The 21,681-nt window shown below is 43.4% G+C and overlaps 1 protein-coding gene across 4 annotated transcripts in view; it reads left to right on the top strand.

Moving 5' to 3' along the window:
• Positions 1–21,681, top strand: part of LOC131887573 (protein TANC2-like) — a 72,893-nt gene that overhangs the window by 29,582 nt on the left and 21,630 nt on the right. Inside the window, exon 1 of one of the 4 annotated variants that reach the window (XM_059236206.1) lies at positions 2,315–3,515. The exons of 2 other annotated variants lie outside the window; for them this stretch is intronic. In XM_059236206.1, coding sequence (XP_059092189.1) covers positions 2,864–3,515 — 652 coding nt within the window. In that variant the 5' untranslated portion in view covers positions 2,315–2,863. Of the gene's footprint in view, positions 1–2,314; positions 3,516–21,681 lie in introns of those variants that run through there. One more of the 4 variants, XM_059236221.1, reaches the window with a different exon arrangement.

The following is a 21,681-nucleotide window of genomic DNA, read 5'->3' as shown; positions in this document are numbered from 1 at the left end:
GCTTAAAAAATTGCTTGAAATGCCTTAGTATGCCAAAACATTAAAAAGCATCCCTGAAGTTTATTTGCATCCTGGGCTGTTTTTTTGCATCTATATTGGCATCTTGAGGTCCTTTTCTACGCTTAATTTTGAGAACCTTGATGACTGCACTGTTTTGTGATTTATTGGGATTAAGGCTCTTTGCTTTTGGAAAAATGAATGAATGTAATATGACATGCCTACAGGGGTCGTTGTTTACCCGTTTGCACTTGAGCGCCCCCTTTTGACTCACGCAGGGATGTGTAGAGATTTTGGCTATGGCATGAGTAAAAAACAATCGCGTCAAAAAAAGCGGAGCTTTTATTCAAAAAAACAAAGGATAGTGCTAGAAACGATAAAGAGACAAAACTTTAAGCTCGCTTTGAGACACAAGTTCAATAGTTGGTTGAAAAAGTGGTGTCATTTTTACGTTTGACATATCCCTATAGATCCGAAAGACCGCGCTTGGGCGCAATGGGTACAAAAACCAAACAAACTGAGGTCGCTATCGTATCCTATTATATTATTTTATTAATGCCTTGCAGTCGACCAGAGCCGATAGCTCACATTTTCACGGAACGTTTTCTCGAACTCTCCAAACCTTTACTTAGCCCTCAGAACTGTTGGTTCTTAATAAGGGAATCGGAAAGTACTTGAAGAATTGGACCTCCCAAGAAAATTCTGATAATAGAATATAGGAACTTTCACAGACAGGTGACGTTAATTCGGATTTAGCTTGTTCCCTGTCAAAAATAGTAAGACACGAAGCTAATTTGTGTTGTCCCAATTCCATACCACTCACTTCTCGTGCCATAACAACGGCATTGATTTAGAATATGATATTTTCTTGTTAGTATGATTATGCTTATAAATTATTGTGTTTTGTTTACTCATTTCATCTGGGATGCAAAGGAAGTCAATGCAGATGCAATGTGGCATGTGCTCAAATTCCAATCGTGAAAAAGGATGTGCTGCTCTTTCGAGTGAAAGTGAATTTATTTGATGGTCCTTTAAATGGTCAAGACGAAAATGGAGTTCGACAAAGATTCAATCATGTCTGGTCTATAAAGGAATTCTTTTTGATAGCGTGACACGTCCAAAACTATTCGTAAGAATTTTCAAATTCGTTAGCCACAGTCAGAAAGTAGGAATATTCTCGATAGCTTTTCAGGTTTGTAGATGGTTTATGTTGAAATCAACGAAATTCTTCCGTTGTTTCGGAGAAATCATTTGGAGATAAACGTTATTCTCCACCGATTAGTTGGCGGTGCTCGTTTTTATATTTGTGGCAAAATTTCATAAGGTTTACAGAGAGAGTTTAGGGGTTGTTAATATCGTGTTGGGTTAGGTTAGGTCAGGTTAGGTTAGGTTTGATTAAGATAGGTTAAGTTTAAAAAAGTAGCACCGCCAACTAATCGGTGGAGAATAACGTTTACCATCATTTGGATGGCTGAACAAAGTTGTAGATTGATTCGAGAAACTATATTTCTAAAAGTGCCGAAGACACCCTTACGCTAGAAGGTAACCAATCTTTTTCCAGTGGTGTGGACTGCTACATAGAACTCTAGCTATCCAAATCAGTCAAGTGTCGGTTTATTGGATCCCTGAGCGATATTATGCTAATTTCATCCAAAGAATGGCGAGCAACGCCAAATGGAGCCGATGAGTATCAGATTTGCGTCCAAATGAGTTCGGAAACCGCTTCATCTCAGCAAACTTTTCCAACCGCAAATATAAAACCATCTATCAGTCTCCAATCCCAAATATTCTGGTCAAACACTTTCTTAAAACCATAGGTGGGCATCAGCAAGCAAAGAGTGAAGTCGTTTATTGCGTATCCATATGTCAAAAAGTTAACTACGTGATTTGCTAATGATTAAAGTCGAAGAACGACCAAACCCAAAATTTAATTCTAAAAATTCTAAATACCTGACGTTTTAACCGTATAGCGATAAGGAAGTCCGAAAAATAATTACAAAAAACCAAAAGCAGTAATGAAGGTATTATCACACCAAATGTCCGAATGTTAACGTCTGAATCTAAACATCAAACGACTTAACGCTCGTTTTTGACCGAAGCCACTGATTGGAAGGGATTTCGTCTGTGTGGATGGATGATTGGACCTCGGTTCCTGCCTAAAACAAACCGAGTTTGAGTCATGGAACTCAAGAGATTTGATTCACTCCATCCAGCTGAAAAACCGGGAGAAGATCATTCAAGGAGGGCTCCATTGAAACGCGCACCCGCAAAGAAGGGAAACAAGCCGGCCCACGTCAATATTGGGAGAAGATCCCTCAGTTTGGATCTGGAGTTGGTGACGATGGCATCGTGACGGGTGTTTCTCTAGTTACCAATAACCTGTGTCAAAAATCGAGTGTGGGTGAGCTGAAAAAGTGATTGACATGTCAAAATGGGGTTGCCTTCATTGTGCCAGTTGACAGGAGTCAGATCGCCAAAAAGGCATGGCTGATAAAAAGCTTGACGAGCTCATTCATTGTTAGAAATCGAAGGTTTTGAATTAGTTGCCTTCATATACCGGCTTTTGTGTATTCGATCTAACTGACTAAAATCTATCTATGTATAGAAAACGTATCAGTCGCTAGCAAGTTTCCACAGTGTGACTGACTGCACTTTGTTCAAGTGAAGAAGAATCTCCGCACATTCCCGTATACTGCTTGAGCGAGTGAAATTGAATGGGAAAAATCCTTTGGAATCTCGAAGATCAGTGTTTTTGCCCGCCAATCCACACCAGCTACCGCTTAATATCAGCCAGCAAACCTAACTGACCGAGCCTGTCGTGTGGGCTATAGAAATGCATTTGTATTACACTTGAGGGCAATTCAACATGGAGATATTCTCGGCCTTCAAAGGGCTGAGTCTAAAGAGCTCTAGATCTCAGCAAAATGGTTTCGATTCTTGTCAATCAGATTCGAAACCGCCCAGGCCACCCAAGAGCAAGAAGAAGGCACTCAAGAGGGATAGCAAACCGCCGACATCTGGTCGGGAATCGCGGGCCCGTTCTCATGGGTTGAGCTCGAGAGAAAGTAGTCGAGCGGGATCGCCCGTGTCCATTCGCTCGACCTTGTCCTTGAACATTGGCACAAGATGGGCGGAATTTCGCGGGAGGCGTTCCTCGAGCCCTGCTGGCTCCGAGATGAGTGTGGGAAGTCAGAGTGTGGTGACCTCACCCAATTCTAAAGTGACCTCGCCGGAGTCATTGTCTAGTTATAGAGTGGTGGACAGTGTCGGGCCGTTGTCACAGAGGCACATGAGTCTTCGACGATCCATGCGGGACACTCATAGCCCCTCGTGGAGCTCGGCCGGATCCTCAATTCGATGGAGCAGCGGACGGTTCCCGAGCCATCGTCTTCCCTCTCAAAGGAGACCCAATTCAACTCAGTTTTTCAGCGAAAGTAATGCCGCCACCACAATCTTAAGTGCATGCAAGTTTCCTGTGGACCAGTTCCGACCGGATTTGTATTTGGACCCCAATCAAGGTCAGTTTATATCAACGACAAGTAAAGCCCGTTTGTAGTTGAGAGTTATCTTTTTCTTCTTTTCATTCGATGCATTCTTATGGATAATTGTTTAATAGGTTCACGCTCGTTTTTCTGGACAGGGCTCAATTTCCCTTGGGTTACTCCCAACGTTTTTGTGCTCTTTTTCTACAAAGTTTCACAAAAGGAAGCTGTCTGAAGAGATCAGAGTCTGATGCCTTTACATCTAAGTGTGACAACTTTTTTCTCGAACTTGAATGATACCGAAAGGTTTGCCACATAATTTAAAGGTGTAGGTTCACCCCTGAGCTTCTCTCTATTATTGTCTGGAAACACTTTTGACTTCCTGGTCTCTAGGGATTTTTTCCGGCTCTCATATCAGGAGTAATATATCACCTCCTGGGGATTTAGGTGACGCCCCAGCTTTCCAATCTTCATGAATGTCTTCTTGCACACATCTGTGAACTTCGACGAATTGAAGTTAAAAGTATTGATGAAAACTTCAAAAACGCAGGTAAAATCTGTTTCTTTGAATCCTGTAGAGGAAAAGACCTATCGATCAAAAAGTCAAAGCATTAGCTTTTTCACTAGTAGCTAGTAAATATAATTGAGAGATATCAAGACATTCAACAAGCGAGGAAATTGTTCAAATCGTATTGATTTTATTCATCTTGTCCAGATGAAATGAATCAATGTTGATTGTCCTTGACTGCGAACACCGATGTGAGGATATTCAAATGAACTCGGATTGCGTCTTTGCATGATGCATAAATCTACACCCAAGTTTTTAGTGTCTCTCATTCTCGCTAGACCAAGGACAAATGACAAATGACATCTAATAAGTCTCCCGGAGCGAGACACCAGACCCTAAACCACACAAGCTATCCACAATGGTTGTACCAGAGCGTTCCATTAGAGGCAATGCAAAGTCTGAAACCCTAATAGCGTCTGATTCCATCCATTGTTTCTTGCCAGGGCCTGTCTGAATGGAGCTCACTGGGACATTGAATCATATTCAATGGAGAGAAACAGTTTTCTGGAAGGCCCCCGTTAAGGTGTGGCGAGCAACGGTATATGACATTAAACTTTTCGATGTGGGTCTAAAAAAGGGAATGAGTTTTGCATGAATTATGTTGACTTTGATTTGTTGGGTGCCTGGCTTTATTGCTAAAAACTTTAACAAGAACTGCATTGTGGTTTGAGGAGAAGTGTTTGGTTGGGCCGATCTCAAACTGAGAGTTTATGATTCACTTCCTTCTTTGATCTGGTTAGTCATTGTTGAATATGCAAATCGTACGACTCATGATGTGACTGAGATACGAAAGAAGAAGACCTGGATGATTTCTTTTTTTGCTTTAATGGCGTTGGTCGATTATTGAGGGGGTGATGGATCGATGGAATATTCGACATAAAAGTGGGAAAAATCCTATCGGTCATGTCATTTGCATACCTCTCACCCTCAAATGAGGAGTGAAAGGTGAAACCTTTGAGGTTCTTCTCTCCATATCAATCCACGGTTCTTAATCGGACTAAGTCCTTGCTCCCTTGTCCTTTTCGCTGCATTTTGGCAAAGAGAAACTCAATTCAGCACCCTTTGTTGAAAAAGGGACTGACGTTTCAATCATGAAATATTTAGTATCTCTTACATGGAACTTGAAGATCCAATTCGAGATAGAAAACTTGGAACTGAAAATGACAAGGACATGCTGTGACGTGAGGCCAGTTCTTGTGATTTGGAGCTACCAAAGTTGGAGCTTGGGAGCTCAGTTCCACAAGACCTTGGAGTTAGATTGCTAATTGAAGACCAGAGAGGCTCCAAAGACAAGTTTCTTGCACGTTCCAAGCCTTTTCAAGGCTGGACCTCGAGGATACGGAACGGAAGAGTTCATTAATCTTTTTGATCATCTTTGGTCCGTCCTCTCCCTGAAGGTCCAAATACTATTCACTTTTCCCATATTTCTCTCAAGCTACCACAACTTCGTTTGTTCCAACAAAAAGAGAAAGCTCACATGCTCCAAGTCTTGACTGAGTCATCCTCTGGTTTCTCGAGTACAATTTCAGGCGTTCCACCCGAGGGAACATTCGGTTTTTACATCTGTCTGTGCCAACTCAGTTTACCAGGCTCAGTGAGATTTCATTGCTCACCACTCAAGCAGGGTCCTAAATGATCTCGTTTCATTACGAGTTCTCTCACTTTGTCGGTTTGGTAATCGTAGAATCCCATGACAACAACCAGAGCTCCAACTTTCTCCCGAAAGTGCAATCGACTTGCAGGGCTCTTATCGAGTTTTTTTGCAAGGCTCTCAGACAGAAAGCAAACAGTGAAGACTCGGGTGGAAAGCTACATTTTGCAAACCTCTGGCCTCTCTGGTCCCTGCGAGCTCCTGGAACACCACGTGGACCCTGCCGGCTGAGTGGGTTCAGAGTTTCGCGATGTCAGGGTTGGGCAGCTACTGCATTCCTGAGATGAAAAATGTGGGTCTATTGTTCGAGCTTGCTGCCGACATTGAACGAAGAATTAGAAGAAGTTCTTCCGTTGAAGCGTTCAATTCTTGAGCTTAATGGCACATGGCTTGCCAGTTGAGTGTGCATTTATGCTCTGGACAATAAAAGATAGAAGATCTGCAATGCTGAGTGGAAGAAACTGGCGACCATTTTTAGCACAACTCCCTACCCTTCCCAATGCTCTTTCTGCTTCACGGTTGCTGCCAAAAAGACCAATGAAATCGTCTCACGGTCAAGCCATCTTCTGAACTAAGGGAGAACAAAATGTAAGGACGTGAAGTTGAATGGTTTAATTGGTTTAATCGCGTTTCATTTCCCCATTTCGCTAACAAAACGGTTCTTAATGGAAAGAATTGTGATTTATCTGCATATCATTTAAATTTGGTCACATTTGCCGGTTGGGATTGGGACTTTCTCATGTTGTACTTTTTTTGGGTCCCAGTGTGAAATGTACAAACCAAGTGCTATTTTACGACCCATTTCAGATTGAAACAGTTCAACGGCCACTAAAGCTGGCTCTTGTTGTGAAAATAGACCTTTTTACGCCAAGTCATTACACTCCCAATGTCAAATTGAGATTCCAATCTTCATTTGACTGTTCGTGTATGAACTCTTTTCAAGGTAGTAGTGTATCTATCACTGGTCTCAAAACTTTTACTATAGCTACCCAACCGGTTTCATTTCGCTTCAAATTTGACGGAAATGCCAAGTTCTTTAAAATCAGTTAACTCTCTTGATATAAAGGCGTTTGCGGTGAAACTCCTTTTCCTCGCCTCAAGCAGATGTGTTATTCATTATCAGTGGATCATTGCAAATTGTGTTTTGTGGACTGGGACTAATGGCGTTCCAACGCAATCTTACTAACAGGCCAGTGGTGACGACAACGATGATGGTGGAGGTGGTGGTAGTGGAGCTGATGGCACCCAAGTCCAAGTACATGAGCAACTTGGTAGGAATACTTTGTCATTATATTGACATCATTACTCAAACACCACCTCCATCAACTCCGGGGTATTTACCAACACCCTTCTACATGATCAGGAGAGAGCCAGGAAACAAGCAAGATGAATGAGCTTGGGCTTGATTAACATGATCGCACTCACCAGAAACCATTTCACCCGCCTCACCGATCGGTTTGAACCAGTTTTTCGATCACCACTTAAGAATGTACTTCGGATATCGGGCCCAAAATGGATTGGCATTGAACTGATGGACATCCAGTGTCTGATTTAATCAAGGCCTATAATGCAGAGAATCGGAGACACGAATGGATTATGCATCTTCTTCTTGCATTGGCTGGATATACTCAACCCTCTCGGAGATTACCCTTATTCCCAATTCGCCCTGGTGACGGCTCATTAACTTAAACCCTGGTCTCTGCCAAACTTCCGCTGTTTTACGAGATTCTGAGATATTCTATATGGCTATGATTGGGAGGAAGACTCTGGATAAGAGCCTTGTGTGGGGGTCGAAAGAGGGAGAAAGATACACAATCAGTGTTGATCCCTCGCTGAGCAATCCCCTTTTCTCCAGAAAATACAGTGATATACATACGTACGTATGTACGCGCATGCTTGGTGCCATCGCTATTCATAGTTTGCATGGTGGCCAATCATCGACTCATTGTGGCTGTCGATTCTGACAGCCAATAATGCGATCGCACACTCAATGAAGCTCTAAAGCCTCCGAAGCACTCACGTCGCTCCAGTTCTCTCCAATGCACGCTAATACTTTACGTACACAGTAAGGAGTGATGACGAGGGTGGCTGAGCCTTGAGTCATTCGTCAGAATCGACTTGTTTGTCACTTGTCAAACTCGAAAACAGACAGATCTCCAGCCTCAAACTCGACTCCATGTATCTTAATGCATTCTTGGGCATTACGTTTTAGCTTTCCCATTTCATGAACTGAAAGATCATTCATGTCGAGTGGTTCGCATGTAAATTTACGACTCTCCGTTGGTCGTTTGTTTCTGTCCATTTGTGGATTAGTTGAATCATTTTATGACCAATTCAGACAATTATCTCTTTTGGTTGGGCACAAATGAACCGAGCTTGTTTGTTGCTGGTCCTTGGAAGCAAAGAGCGAGTGTTCTTTCCCAAGGAAAAGCGGTTTTAAAACGGTTTAAACGTGCGAATTTTCGATGCTGGTGTGAAACACTTTTATGATCCCTTCGCCCCTCCCCCTCACAATATTCCGTACCCTTCTACTAAAAACGCTATTGGTTGGCAGTTTGTCTCTGATTTATGGATGTTAAGAGCCCATTTGGGCAAGATGATCAGAAAACCACGTCCCGCTGCAATGACCTGCTGAAATGGACTGAATTTCAACGAAAACTGTGCGTAATCACCATAATTTTTCACTTACACGGAAGAATTCCATCCGATTTGCTACCGTTGATTCTCTTATGTTTCGTTGCTGGTCCCGAACTTGGAGATTATCTCGGCTTTACATCTAATCTTGGAAAGAAGGATGGATGGATGGAAAGGGAACTCTCCCTGAAATGTTGAACTCTTGGACTTGGTTTCTCCCGCTGAGAAATGCAAAGAAATACTTCAAAGTCACCTGGAAGAACATTTCAACGCCAAGATAAAGATAAAAGGTCTGAGTGTCCAACTTCTCCCACGGGGTCGGGTCAACTCGCCACTCAAATCAGGTACAACCGATGACATCAGACCGTGTATCTATGTACAACTTATGTTGCACTGAACATAAGGAAGCCAGGAAAGAAGAAAAAGAAGAAAAAGTAGAGATACTACTACTAAGAGGAAAAGGGCGAAAAGCCGTGAAATTTGAGAAGAGTCCAAAATATTTGTTGGACCTCGTTGGAGCGGGCCAATCTTCTACGTAGCTCTTGCTGTCGATAATGTCACCAGTGCCGAGAATGATCCATTAATTTTCTTGTTTTGAAAACGGAACAGTGAGACTGAACGTTGACTGACTGGTGACTACCATTCACCAATCCAATCCGTTAGATTCAAACGGATAATCCCTCAGTTAATACCTTGCAACCTTATTGTGAATCTGAACCCTTTACACATAAAAGGGGGAATTGGAGCGCCCAATCATTCCTAGATGAGATTACACCATTTTGGTCGTTTGGGTGAAAAGAGTTTATTAAAACTGAATCCAACTCGATCCAGTCAAGAACATTCGGACGAACAGGTTCAAGATTTGCCCATGTTTTTCTGGTTGACCATTGAACAATGGTCAAATATTTCTGGTATGGAGAGAAACTCTGGACCCACACAGGTGTCTTTGGACGCCCTCTAGTTGGTAGTATACCCATAGATATGCGTACACGAATGGAATTTCCAGTTTATGACATGCTACAGAGACCGAGTGATCAATGGTGTTCGTCTCAATGAAGACGATATCCGGCGGTGAAACCATTTCTTCTGGAGCCTACGGAATAATCGTTTCGGTCTTGATCGACCAAGCTGTAGTCAAGTGAGCGAGTCGATTGAATGAATCCATCTCTCAACCACATCACATCGTTACGAGCGGTGATAAAGAAATCATTGTTCCACAGCCAGAACGTACTCTCAGGGAATAGAGGAGTATATATATATATATTATCCATGGATAAATTATTCTCCCCATTATGTTTAGCAATGAGCCTCAAGGACAATTATACTCCCGTTCTACTTGATGCCGAGTCATGGCCGTGCTATTCTCGAGTTCCTTCATTGAACAAGTTGGGAAATCCAAGAACGGCGTTCAAGTCAGCGAATTGTTATGTTTAGAATTTCTGCCCCAAGTCCTAATTAGGACACATCTCAAATCCCGAGTGTTCAAAGAGGATCGGAGACAGAAATCTGACACCGGTCGAATTGCAAGCCAATTTTCTTGACGCCTAAACGTCCTTGCGCCCAGACTTGCGATAAACAATCCGCATTTGCCTTATTGGATCAATTTATCATCCGCAGTTCCTCAACTTCTTTTTCCAGGTATGCGATCTCTCGGGCTTTTTTTCTTGATAATGGATCTAAATCGGCGGGTTTCCGTGCGACTCGCTTTGGTGGTTGGAAACTTGGGCAAACAATAGGCAATTTATCTTTTAGGGCTCTTGACTGAATCAGGTTGAACTACTATGGGAGTGAGGATGATCTTTTGTTGCCCCTTGCTCATGGTGTTAGTTCATACAAAACGTGATTTCAATCTTGGCAAGTAATATTTGTGCAATCTGATATGTCCTGCACTTTCAATGTAAGGAAGATATGAGGGGAATCGATGATGAGAGTTGCACAGTAGTTCTCGAGACGATGCCAACCGGATCGTTAGGTCTTTGAGAAAACCGTCCCCCCGCCTTGAATCTAATGTAGCTCGGGTTCCCAAACAAAAAGCCCTCTCATAGAACTTGTCTGACATCCCAAGTGACATTTCAAATTTAGAGCCATTGTTTTTTCGATTCGTCGCCCCGCGACTTGAACTCGAACGAGTCGGTTCTCTGAGGCACAAATGTTCCGTACCGAGAGACGAGAGGGGCTTTTGGTTCTATTAAACACGGATTGTTTGGAGTCATTGTCCGGACAATTTCAGCCCACCACACCAACTTGGTTTGAGGTGATGTCCTAAAGACACTCGATGGTAGAGTCGCGCAAATACTTGCAAATTCGTTACTTAATGTCAATGATGAAGCTGGTCCAAAAGAGTGTTGGACTTGAATGAATAAGCATCTGCAATCAAATTATGCGGTGATTTGTCTTTTAATCTTCTTCATGGCGTGAAGACGAAGGGTGCAACTTTTTGTTGCACGTTGTCTTGGTTCTTGAAGTTGCCAAGGAATCGCGGAATTCACTAATTTTGAGAAAAAGGGAGAGGAGGGGGCTGGGTCCTATTTAGAAATATCTCCTGTATATCTTGTTCATATACTCTTACTCCTGTCGTCAAAAGGTCTCAAGGCAAAACTCGGGGCAGGTTAGTCCTCAAGAGTACTATACTTTTTTTTGTTCCAATCAAGTGACCATTTGGTCCGGACAACCCGCTGAGTTGGAGCAGATTGTTGGACAGTTAAAAATTGGATTGACTTCGAGGGGTTTTCTGATGCTGATGAGTTTTGAACAGGCGCTGTCTATCGTCGAGGGTAAAGTGACATCATTTATAAGCTTTTCGGTAGCCGTTTTTGTTCCTGACCCAGTATACCAGATTAGTTCTGAATTCAGTCGTTGGGAGGAAAAACTGGAACCCAGTTCATTTAATCTGTGTCGGTTTTTTCTCTTCTTCTGATATTTTGTGAACCATCCCAACGAGAGAGAAACTCTCTTTCTCCTGATTCTATTGATTGGATAATCCTAGAAAATTACCAAAGGATCAAAGCATCACAATTGACATGTAAAGGATGACAAAAGGGAACTGATTCAGTGGCGGTTGTTATGAGAGAAAATACGCCTGAAAAGCTGAAAAAGCGAACGAGAATCCGGGCTCTTTACCCACGTTCAAACCTGTAGTAGAAGTAGTAGTAGTAGAAAAATATGGATGTTCTTCTTCCGGATAACATTTTTTGAACCTTGTACAAATTCATGGGAGCTGCCAAGTTGAAGTTAATTTGTCGCGGACTACTCCTTTTGGATATCTAAACTAACTATGACACGCCACACAACAACTGGAGCGCTCACTTAAATCTCCATCAGTTGTTAGGTTCGTAACATCCACGACTGACATGGTTTGTCGCAATCTCGAAATCTCCAACTTTTGCCATTCCTATTCCTGGTTCTCTGGTGTAGTCTCCCCCTGGTTTGGTGGGTTGGTCGTTTGGTTGGTTGTGGGTGCGGACCGATCTAGAGCGGAACAATTAATGAATCCCAAATTGGATGTGAGCTATGGGAGATCAAATGCCAACCTGTGCTATTCGACAATCCGCCTAAACTAAGATGCACCGAGACAAAAGCGAGAGCGGAAAAATTAATTATAGGAATAGGGATTCCATCTAAAGAGATCATTGAACCGCCGCTCCCACAACATCAAGGTATACGTACACACAATGGACTCGATCAGGATGACAACCAAAGACAACAGGATCACTTTTGGAATACCATGACTCGTCCAAGTGACAATGGTTGATAAGCTCGGGAGTGACAGACTCTTGAGATTTCTCGGCTTGGTGGACAATGGAGACTGTCGCCACATGTGGATCTAATTTATCGATATCCAGATCAAAATCGCTGATAAGCACATTTGTTTTGTCAGTCAACTACGAGATCTATACCTTGATACCCGGGGCTCTACTGGTAAGCTTTGGGCACTCTAGATACATTGGCAGTGCATCCACCATTTCCAAAAGAGATCATCTTAGCCCCGAGGAAGCTGTTTTTTTTTCACACCCAATGCGACGATCCAAACCTAATCAGTAGCATGAATGTGGTCAGCGCTCTTCGGAACAAAGAAAACCTCATCCATCCTTCTTAGTGCACTCGCTGCTCGAGAAAATTTGCATTTTACATGTTGTCTCAGCTCGAGCTGAAACAAGGTGGTATCTCTCGTGCAAGGTGACGTTGATTATCGTGGCATGAATTTCAAGTAGCCATGTTTGTGTTCAAGTAGTAGCCACTCCATCTATGTAGGCAGAGGCAGTCGAAAAGAATTTGGAGAGCACCTGTCTTCGGCCACGGACACTCTTCCTGACGACTCCAAGAGCAAACAAATCATGTGGTCAATGCCAAACTTGCCGTCCGTCGAGGGATTGTCGTCTTGTCGACTACGGTACAAATGGACATTGGGCAGATCAAAAAGAGTTTCTATACGGCAGACAATCTGCGGCTTACTTTTGGGACTGAATTCTATATTTGCAGAGTACCCAAGTAAAAGAGAAAGAGAGAACAACGATCGGCTCCATGCACTTAATTCGAGAAATCCCCCGTGCATTGAAGCTTACTCACTCGGACATTCCTTGTCCAAAGAGAGTAAAAGCCAATCTTCATTAAAATCACCGACAACGCTGTTTCTGATCCTCACTCTTTTTCGTCTCCCATGACCGAAATAGGAAAAGCCTACCACCATAAATGTTGAATCATTGGGGGTTGTGGAGTTAAGTAGACATCGACAGGAGAGGAGTCAGAGCGGGGTAAAAAGAGGGCAAGCACTCTTTGTGAAACTCATTCCCGACCATATAAAACGCCGTTGCTGCCTTTGGGATGGATGACTGCCACTCGTTGGCCCTCGATCTAGTGGTACGAGCAATCTTGTATGGGGTCGAACAATGTGTGAGAAGCGACAAAAAGCAATGGAAGTCATGAGTCTGCCATGAATTTTGAAACTTTTTTTCCTCCCCAGGGACTCTATGAAGGTTTGGGCGACACTCGGAGAAAAAAATGATCCATTGAACTCTTTGGCAACCCGATTCAAAGTTAGCCCTACCATCCATCTGAATTATGAATTGTTAACAGGCAAGAAGTGATGAAATTGGAAAATGCGGAGCTCAAGTAGAAACGGCGATTTTTTTAGGATGGAGGTTGATTGACCCTCAATTTGATAAAGAAGCCAGAAACCAGGAAACTGTAATCTTGACGGCAGTGGGATGACGACAGAATTTATGGTGGACTTGGCCTTTCCACCCTATTTCCATCCATTTCACTCCATCATCCTTAGATCAATCCCCGAGTGTCACCTCAGATCAGATTAACTTCAGATCAAGATCTGAAATGAAATCGAGGGATGGACAACACTCCACAGGAACATATGGCAAACCCCCTCGAATTCTGAGAGTGAATGTAAGAAGACGTGATGGAAAAAAAAGTTGAAAAGTCATTTTGGGGTGTGATTGAAGATGCCTGGATGGAGGTTACGGATGCGCTCAAAGTCATGGATTCCTGAGGCTTTAAATGCCTTGTAAATCACACTCGGGCCAACTCAGGAGGAGGATCCAGAGAGTGTGACTGACTGACTGACTGACTGGTAGAAGAATGTCCAAATGGATGATGTATTTCTGCATCTTTTTGGAAGCTGAATCTCATCTGAATCTCCTTGGAATCTCCTCCCACCCGCACCCGCTCTCCCATACGCTCTATTGGAAGCCCACTCGAATCATAACACATGTACACATTTTGGGCGTGGCAATGGAGTATCTCATTCCACAGGAGACATGACTTTGTACTTGGCTCAAATTAAAATGACTTTCATGTCTTGCAAGATCCACACACTTCACATGCTGTTTTATTATTTTGTTGGGCGATTAACGTAAGGAGTATTTGTGCAAGAATCTCTAATAGAGGGTCATTAATGGCTAGCAGCCGTTTTATGCTTGAACCTCTTGGTCATCAATGGATGGTCCCAAACCCCGTGATTATGCCCAAAATATGCAACTTCATGGCAGTTGCTCGTGTTCGCAAACCTTTCGACGACGAGGGAGTGCATGTTGGTGCGTAAATATGTTGAACCTTTCATCTTTTGGAGTCTTGTTGGTTGTTATTATGGCTACTTTGCCTCTGCCCCAATGCCACTTTCAATCTTACGTTATGGTGTTGATCATGATAACGAGTCCCGCATCGGCAAATCGTCCATTCCCGATTTGATTGGCTATTCTTATGGTGTTTTTTCTCGTTCAAGATTTATCACAAGCCTTTTCTGGAACATCTCGCCTCTCGATTCTGACGTGAGCCAAGTGTTGAGAATCAATTTTCAGGCATATATTCTGAACCCTATGCCTCTGTGGGATAAGCAGTGCCGTGACTGGAAACAGGTTTCGTTCATTCGTTACTTACTTGGCGAGTTCTCCCCCTTCTGGTGCTCTTGTTTCCCCTCTTGAGCCAAGTACTTCAATTACTGTAGGTTCATTTTTGACCGTTAAAAAGAGCCCACATGAATGACTGTACGTAGTACAGAGGGGGGTCATCCGAGGAACTTCCAATTGTGAATCTGTTTCACTTGTTCAAGGCGTTAATGATCTGGCCAACCCTTCGACTGACCTTTTGCTATCTATGCCTGACTGTGGTAATTGAAGTTTGTGTATGTTTCATTCAGCATGTCCATGCTTCTCTACCATGCTAGGCCGGATTCCCAATCATCTGTCTGAAAACCCTTCTGATATCTTCTTGGCCTGGCCATCCTGGCGATTTTGTTTCCGAATCAGAGATGTGTTTTTCTTCGTTTTTAACTCAGATATTATGTTCCTTAAAATTCATGACTTTTTTTGAGGAATCATCTTTGCAACCTGATTTCATTGGAAGCTCGTTCAGCCCATGGTGAAATTCATCGATTTGAGCGCTCTAGTGTTAGATGGAACGACTGATTAGTGGGTTTAAAAGCCCACTGTTTTCTTCTTTGTTCGTCACTTTAAGATCTTTAGTATGTAGACACTGGGATTTTGGCCTAATCTTCAGAGACTCGTTCGTTTGTGTTTGTCTTATTGGAGAATCTTGACCTCGGCCTGGCAAATCGTAAACTGCTCGTGGAAAGGCGGTTCGAATCTTTAAGAGCGACACAGAGAGAGTCAGAGAGAGAGAGAGAGAGAGAGCTCTAAATGTTTCCAAGGGCTCCAAGCTTCCAACGAAGACTTGGAAATGACTCAAATCCTCTTGCGTGTGTGCCGTATCTAGTGTATGTTGTGCAGTGCACTATTGTGGATGTAGGAGGGTGGCTTCGTTCACGGATCAATTGATGAGGTGTCAGGATTCTAGGCTGAGCTGGTACAAGTGCCAGGGACCTCGGCGAAATTGGAGACGATCCTTATTTTCAGGTGAGGAGGATTAAATTCTCCGCTCTTTGAAAAGAAACTAGTCAAAGGAGATTGGGAGCCCGGAAGGTACCTGGGCCTTTGCTGTGACATGCGCTTTGGCCTCCTGTCGGACGTATTTATTCGTGAGGAGCGACGACATTTTCTCGTCTTGCTCTGTGGAGCTTGTGCAAAAGCATCGTTGGATTTGATTCATTTTAATCTCTTATGCTCATTGGACTTGGAAGGGGATAAGATGACAAAACAGTTCTGCCCCACTAAACAAGCAAACGGGCATCGAGTTAAAGGTGCTCCGGGCTCATCCACCAACCAACCAACCAACCAACCAACCAACCATCTTACTCAAACCAACCAACCAACCAACCAACCCCTTGAGATGAAGAAAAAGATGATGATGATGAACCCGAGCAGGAAAGCATGGCCTCGTCATAATCTCCGCAAAAACACGACGACATCAACAAAGCGAAAATCTACGACAAGGAAATTTGTCTCCTGCTTGATCTGGGCTTGGTTACTCTTGGCCAGGTTTGAATTCTCGTCAAAATCTCGCTCATCCGCTCATCCCAACCCTTGGAATGAAGTGAACCACTTACGAAAGTACAGGAATGTCGTTTGTTGGTACAAGGAGGGATGAGGAGATCCGATGACTATCCAATGGCGGCGCACATCCATCATCAATAGAAGAAACGAAATCCTATAAAGAAACGTTGAAATGCGGTTGACCCAAGAGGCATTTAGCAATATTTGCATGCTCAGGCACATGTTGGTCGGTCCCGAATGTGGTCGGAATCCGCTTGGGGTATCTAGTACCTACCTAATTGATACAGTAGCTTGAGAATGGACAATGGTTACGATACTCCGACAAGACCCCGAGTGTGAGATGAGGTGGAAACAAGGAAACCTGATTTCATTTCTCTCATTCTTTTGACCATAACCCAGGTTTAAAGATAGGTGCTGGAGGCTTGCTCGATCTGCCTGTCTAACGAGATGATGATGGAGGTTTTATTGTCAATTTTGAAGCTTCCTTCAGCTGACGGGACCATAAAAAACGACCGACAAGAAATATTTCTACCCCAGATTCCTGACACGAGAGGTTTCACTTGAGAAGGAGATGAACATCTTCTTCCAATTCATGTGGATTTCGTTTCGGGAACACATGTTTTACGACGAATGAACGGCCTTTAATCATGCTAGTCAAATTACCAGTCTTGCAAAAAATTGCAGATGATGGCTGATCATCATTAAAGTGCTTGAATGTTGGGTTACCACCATCAAGTGCCTCATTTATCCGCATGAATTGGACTTTCTCTGCCTTTGCCATTCCTTTCATGGCAAACGTTGGATGAGAGTTCGAAAAAAGATGGAAATGCCCAACCAACTCTCCAGCCATGAACGACGTGATTGGTGATAACCCAAACAGATTAAAGCATGCTGCTCAACAAAGAAATGTTTCTGCATGAACTAAAGATCCATTTCTGTACGGAGGTCACGTCTGAAACGAGCCAAAAAAACGATCCAATCTGTTTACATCCCATCGACTTTGCCACCTTTTCCTCCTAGCGTCTCTACATACGTACGTATTTGCCATGTCATGGACTTCTCCATCGCCAGGACTTGGCACTTTCTCATCTAGATCCACAACTCAGATGAGTCAGAAGCGATTGAGGCCTTGAGGGAGTTGTTTCGTGGAAGACGGGGACGACACCCTTTGGAGTGGTAATGTTGAAATAAGTGATTCCGTCCTTGTAATCAACACGTCCGCTCCAGACCTGGTGCAAGGAAGTCTTTGGCGTGCGCAATTTGAGGCCAAATTGAAATGGATCAAATTGTCGGGCATGAAATGCCAACAGCTAGTACATCGAGCATCACATGGCCTTCATGTTTTGCTCGATTGTGAGTTTGTGCTTGTCACTCATTTCATGGGAGGGTGAAAGTGCCTTTACCCAGTGAACGTGTGCGGATGGATGGCGAGGCCTTTTTAGCGAACGCAAACCCCACAGTCATCAGGGTTCCATGGAGCAACCCATCATTAGGCTGGATGGTGGGGGCCTACAACAACAAACACCTCAATTACATGCCAATATTTCTGCCATCATCCCCGCCGACACCTCCGAAACCCTTTCCCAAACAAGCGACCAACGGAGCGGCGGAACCCAAAAGCCATATCGGACGATTGATATTTGAATACCAAGCAATTTCCGACTTTTTCTGCCCAATCATCTCGGCAAATATTCGTCGTGATCATGAACATTGAACAGTATGCGATTCAAACACCATCAAACCCCTTCCTTCCCGCTACGGAACATCACTGATTGAAACCTCGGAACGACAACCTGGGTCGCAAGACAGTCCATAGACACCTCTTGAACGTGATTCAAGTCAAGGGGTTAGTGGGTTGATAAGAAAAGCTGTAAAAACTCAAAAGGTCGTGATTGACCCTAATCTTTTCAGAATTATCATCTTGGCCCTTGGTGAATCGAATCCTCGGAGAGAGAGGGGGGGATGGGTTAGGTACATTGTTCACGCATTCGTCCATTTCAAATCCAGGATGGGCCTGTAATTTATTGTCATCGGCTCCGCGAATACGACAAAGATTGGAATGTGCTACGAAGAACCATCAAGTCCAGACGAGGTTCTTATGCACATGGCATTTTCAATGACGGATCCACTCGAACCAAGTGACCTATATTTAAAGGGGTATTTCAAGTCCCTTTAGTCAATCGAAAGCCATGTGAATTTTAATAGCTGTACCCTGTTTATGAGCCACCTTTAACAGCTAAGATGAATGGACCTCACATGTGTACTTTTGGCGAGTATTACTATGTATGAAGAAAGGGGCATTCTTCATGGCTTTAATTTATTACTTTGGATTTAGAGTAGTCTCCCCATTTGTAACCTCAACATTGAATAGCCGTATTTCCTGCTGATTTATCTTGCATGGTTTCGATATCTCTTGATGACAGATGGCTTCAATACTGACCCTTGGAAGGAGAAATTGGTACTTAGTTCTTAACTCGGCTTAAATAGGGGCTTCAAATGCTGTCCAATTTCGACTTGATTGCGATGAATTGAGTGCCAATTCGGCCCAAGATGGTAGTTCGGGATGCCAATTATACCCTCATTAAGACAAGATGGATTGCTTGGCTGTCCAGTGATGCTGATCGTGATACGAACAAGAAGATCCTTCTCCTCCTTCAGTCCATCCACATGTCGTCGATGAGAATTTCAGCAAGTGTGTAATTAGGACTTATTGGTCTTGTCAAGCCAAAGACGCAGGAAACTTATTTTTCCGGCCACAATTGAAAGGTTTCATGGCAACACCCTTCGATTCAGGGATTGGCAGGCTCGTATTTTTCAACCTGTCGGGAAGTGGGAGATTAGTGCGGCCAATAAATAACAAAATTATCCAACTCCTTCGCCACATGTAAACTATGAACTGTGGGTTTTTATGAAGTACGTACATTGAACTCTCCCACTCTTTTCTTCTCGATGAATGTTGTTGATTCAGGCCGTTCATCACTGCTATGAAGGCGCCTTCAATCTTAATCCGATTGTCTCGTCTGGCTTGGCGATAAAAACCTTTTTAATAAGTACACAAACCCAGCCTCAAGTCATGAATACGAGTACGGACAATGTCACTTTTTACCACGTTCCATTGCGTTGTCAAGTACGTACGTACACGGACGTCCCTACACAACTGTGTACGCGCACTTGAGAATGTCACCTAGCTCATAAACGTCGCTCGAGATATGCATCTCCTCAAAATCATGTTCCATTACCCGGCATAAACATGGCACATGTCAAGGAAGAAAACTGGCATGGTGTGCCACCCTCAAAGATCTTGTACATACAATTTGACCGGACTTGGGTCGGTTCATTTAATGGTAATGACATGATCGGTCGTAGCTTTGGGCCAATCAGATTGAATAACCGTAAGGATCGGAGGTCACGCATGGTTTGTCGGTATTGTTTGCATGACCATAAATTCCGGAGATTGTTTATTCACTTTGTTCTGAAGGGCAATTTAGATCAATATTCCCTCCCCCCTCTGAAAAACATCCCGCCTTCAAGGAATACAAATGCCTTGAACTTGCCCCAAAGATGGATAGATCCTTGTTTAGTTAGGCAAATCCGGCCTCTCATGCCTTATTTAGGGTCAAATCCGAGGGTTAGAATTTGGGGAGATGAGGGTTGGTGGTGGCTGATGAAGGTCACGTAATGGATTCAAATCGATCTTCGAGTGTTTGTTTACCAAGACCTGAGCTTTGAGACTTGAATGAGAATTTCTGTTGCATGTTGGTTGTGTTTTTTGCTCATTACATCCTCACGAATGATGGTTCTATGAGAGAATAGATCATGGTTGTTAATTTGTTTTTCTCTCAGAGACAACATGACCACCAACAGAACCATTTAAAGAATCCAAGCACGCTGTGCGACTTAACAAGTGCCATTTTGCCTCGACTTCTTGAACTTGAACCTCAGCGGGGATTTGTTGGGGAGCATCGTGTCACAACTGATTGAGTTGACCTTATTCTCATGCAGTTCTGTCCGTGCAGTCAACTAGTCTGGAAGGATGGAGAACAATAGAGGTCGGCCACTCTCCAGATCATGATGAGCAAGTTTTATAGGCAGCTTATGCTTTGCTGACAAGATGCTCATAATTAATGACTGCCAAGCCATTTTCCGCTCGGGCATACGTCCAAGTGATAAATAGTGACTGAAGGTGATGTTGCAAGTGGTTGTGGTGGTGGTACAACTCTCGGCAACTCCATCACGGAGGACGGTCCAATGGAGCCGTGTTGGCACGAAGCCACTCGATTCATTCATTGATTCATTAACGATATTGGTCGGTCAATGCGAGTGAAACACTCGAAAATTTGCATGGGAATGTGTGAGAGAGTGCGTGCTGTAAGCAAGCAGTCTTACTGCGATTCTCGTCTCGTCATCATCCTGGGAGAAAATATGTTGATGGGATATCCGTCAAGATTTCTGCGCGAAGATCGACAGAAAACAAGTTGTGAGCTTCACTATGTGGAAGCTTCGAGTCGAACCCACTTACTCTCGTGTCACTGATAAATTGGTCAAGGACCAAATATGGACGATCGAATTAGTCAGATCCGTTCCCCAACAATGCTGATGAACCTCCTCCGTGCGAAACACGTCATTTGAAACGGCTCCTTCTTGGGCCGAGTGCTCATTAAATGCTACTTATTTCGAATCTGAGGGTCACGGACGAAAGTTGCAAGGGCTGACTGACTCACGTGACTCACGTACAAGACACTTTCCTCGTGTTTTCAGGTTATTTTATATCAATGCTTCGAGATATTTACTAGTTCACTGACCCACTACCTATCTGCTGAATCGGGCTAATTCATCATGGTGTGCTTTTAATGCCGTAATGGAACTTGTAAGGCTGATCTGATAACAAACCTGATCTCAAATCAGATCCATCGGATATCCGGACTCACTCCTTGTTATTTTGTGAACGGGATTCGGAACCTCAGGATCGTCTTGCCAACCAACATAAAGTTAAATGAACGTCTAACAAACTCTCCCCCAAACACCTCTGGTGCGACAAAAAAGTTCATTTGGAAGCAAGGAAGCGGATGATTAGACTTGTTATATGAGATAATGATAGTGTAAGAAGCAGCTTAAATGACCTCATCATCGACTTGTTCGTCTTCGTTGTCGTTCGCATGATCTTATGTACACATGTTTTGTTCACGTGAGTTTTTGGTCTTCCCTCATATCTTGCTCTCGAGACAAGAGCCACATTCATGTCTGAAGAGCATTTCTAGGGAAGTTAACAAGCAACCATGAGAAGAAATGAAGCACCCATAACAAGTCATCCAAGGGAAAACTCTATTGCATACTCTTTGTAGCCTACTGGGTGGCCCACAATGCATTGTGAGCACTGTTTCCGCTCAAATGAGTTTTGAAAGTTAAACTAGGATTACATGGCTAAATAACTTGTTCAACGATCAGAGAGTA

The sequence above is a fragment of the Tigriopus californicus genome, chromosome 1 (assembly GCF_007210705.1).
Source record: "Tigriopus californicus strain San Diego chromosome 1, Tcal_SD_v2.1, whole genome shotgun sequence".
NCBI classification, from domain to species: domain Eukaryota; kingdom Metazoa; phylum Arthropoda; class Copepoda; order Harpacticoida; family Harpacticidae; genus Tigriopus; species Tigriopus californicus.
This window is presented reverse-complemented; position numbering and strand designations above follow the sequence as displayed.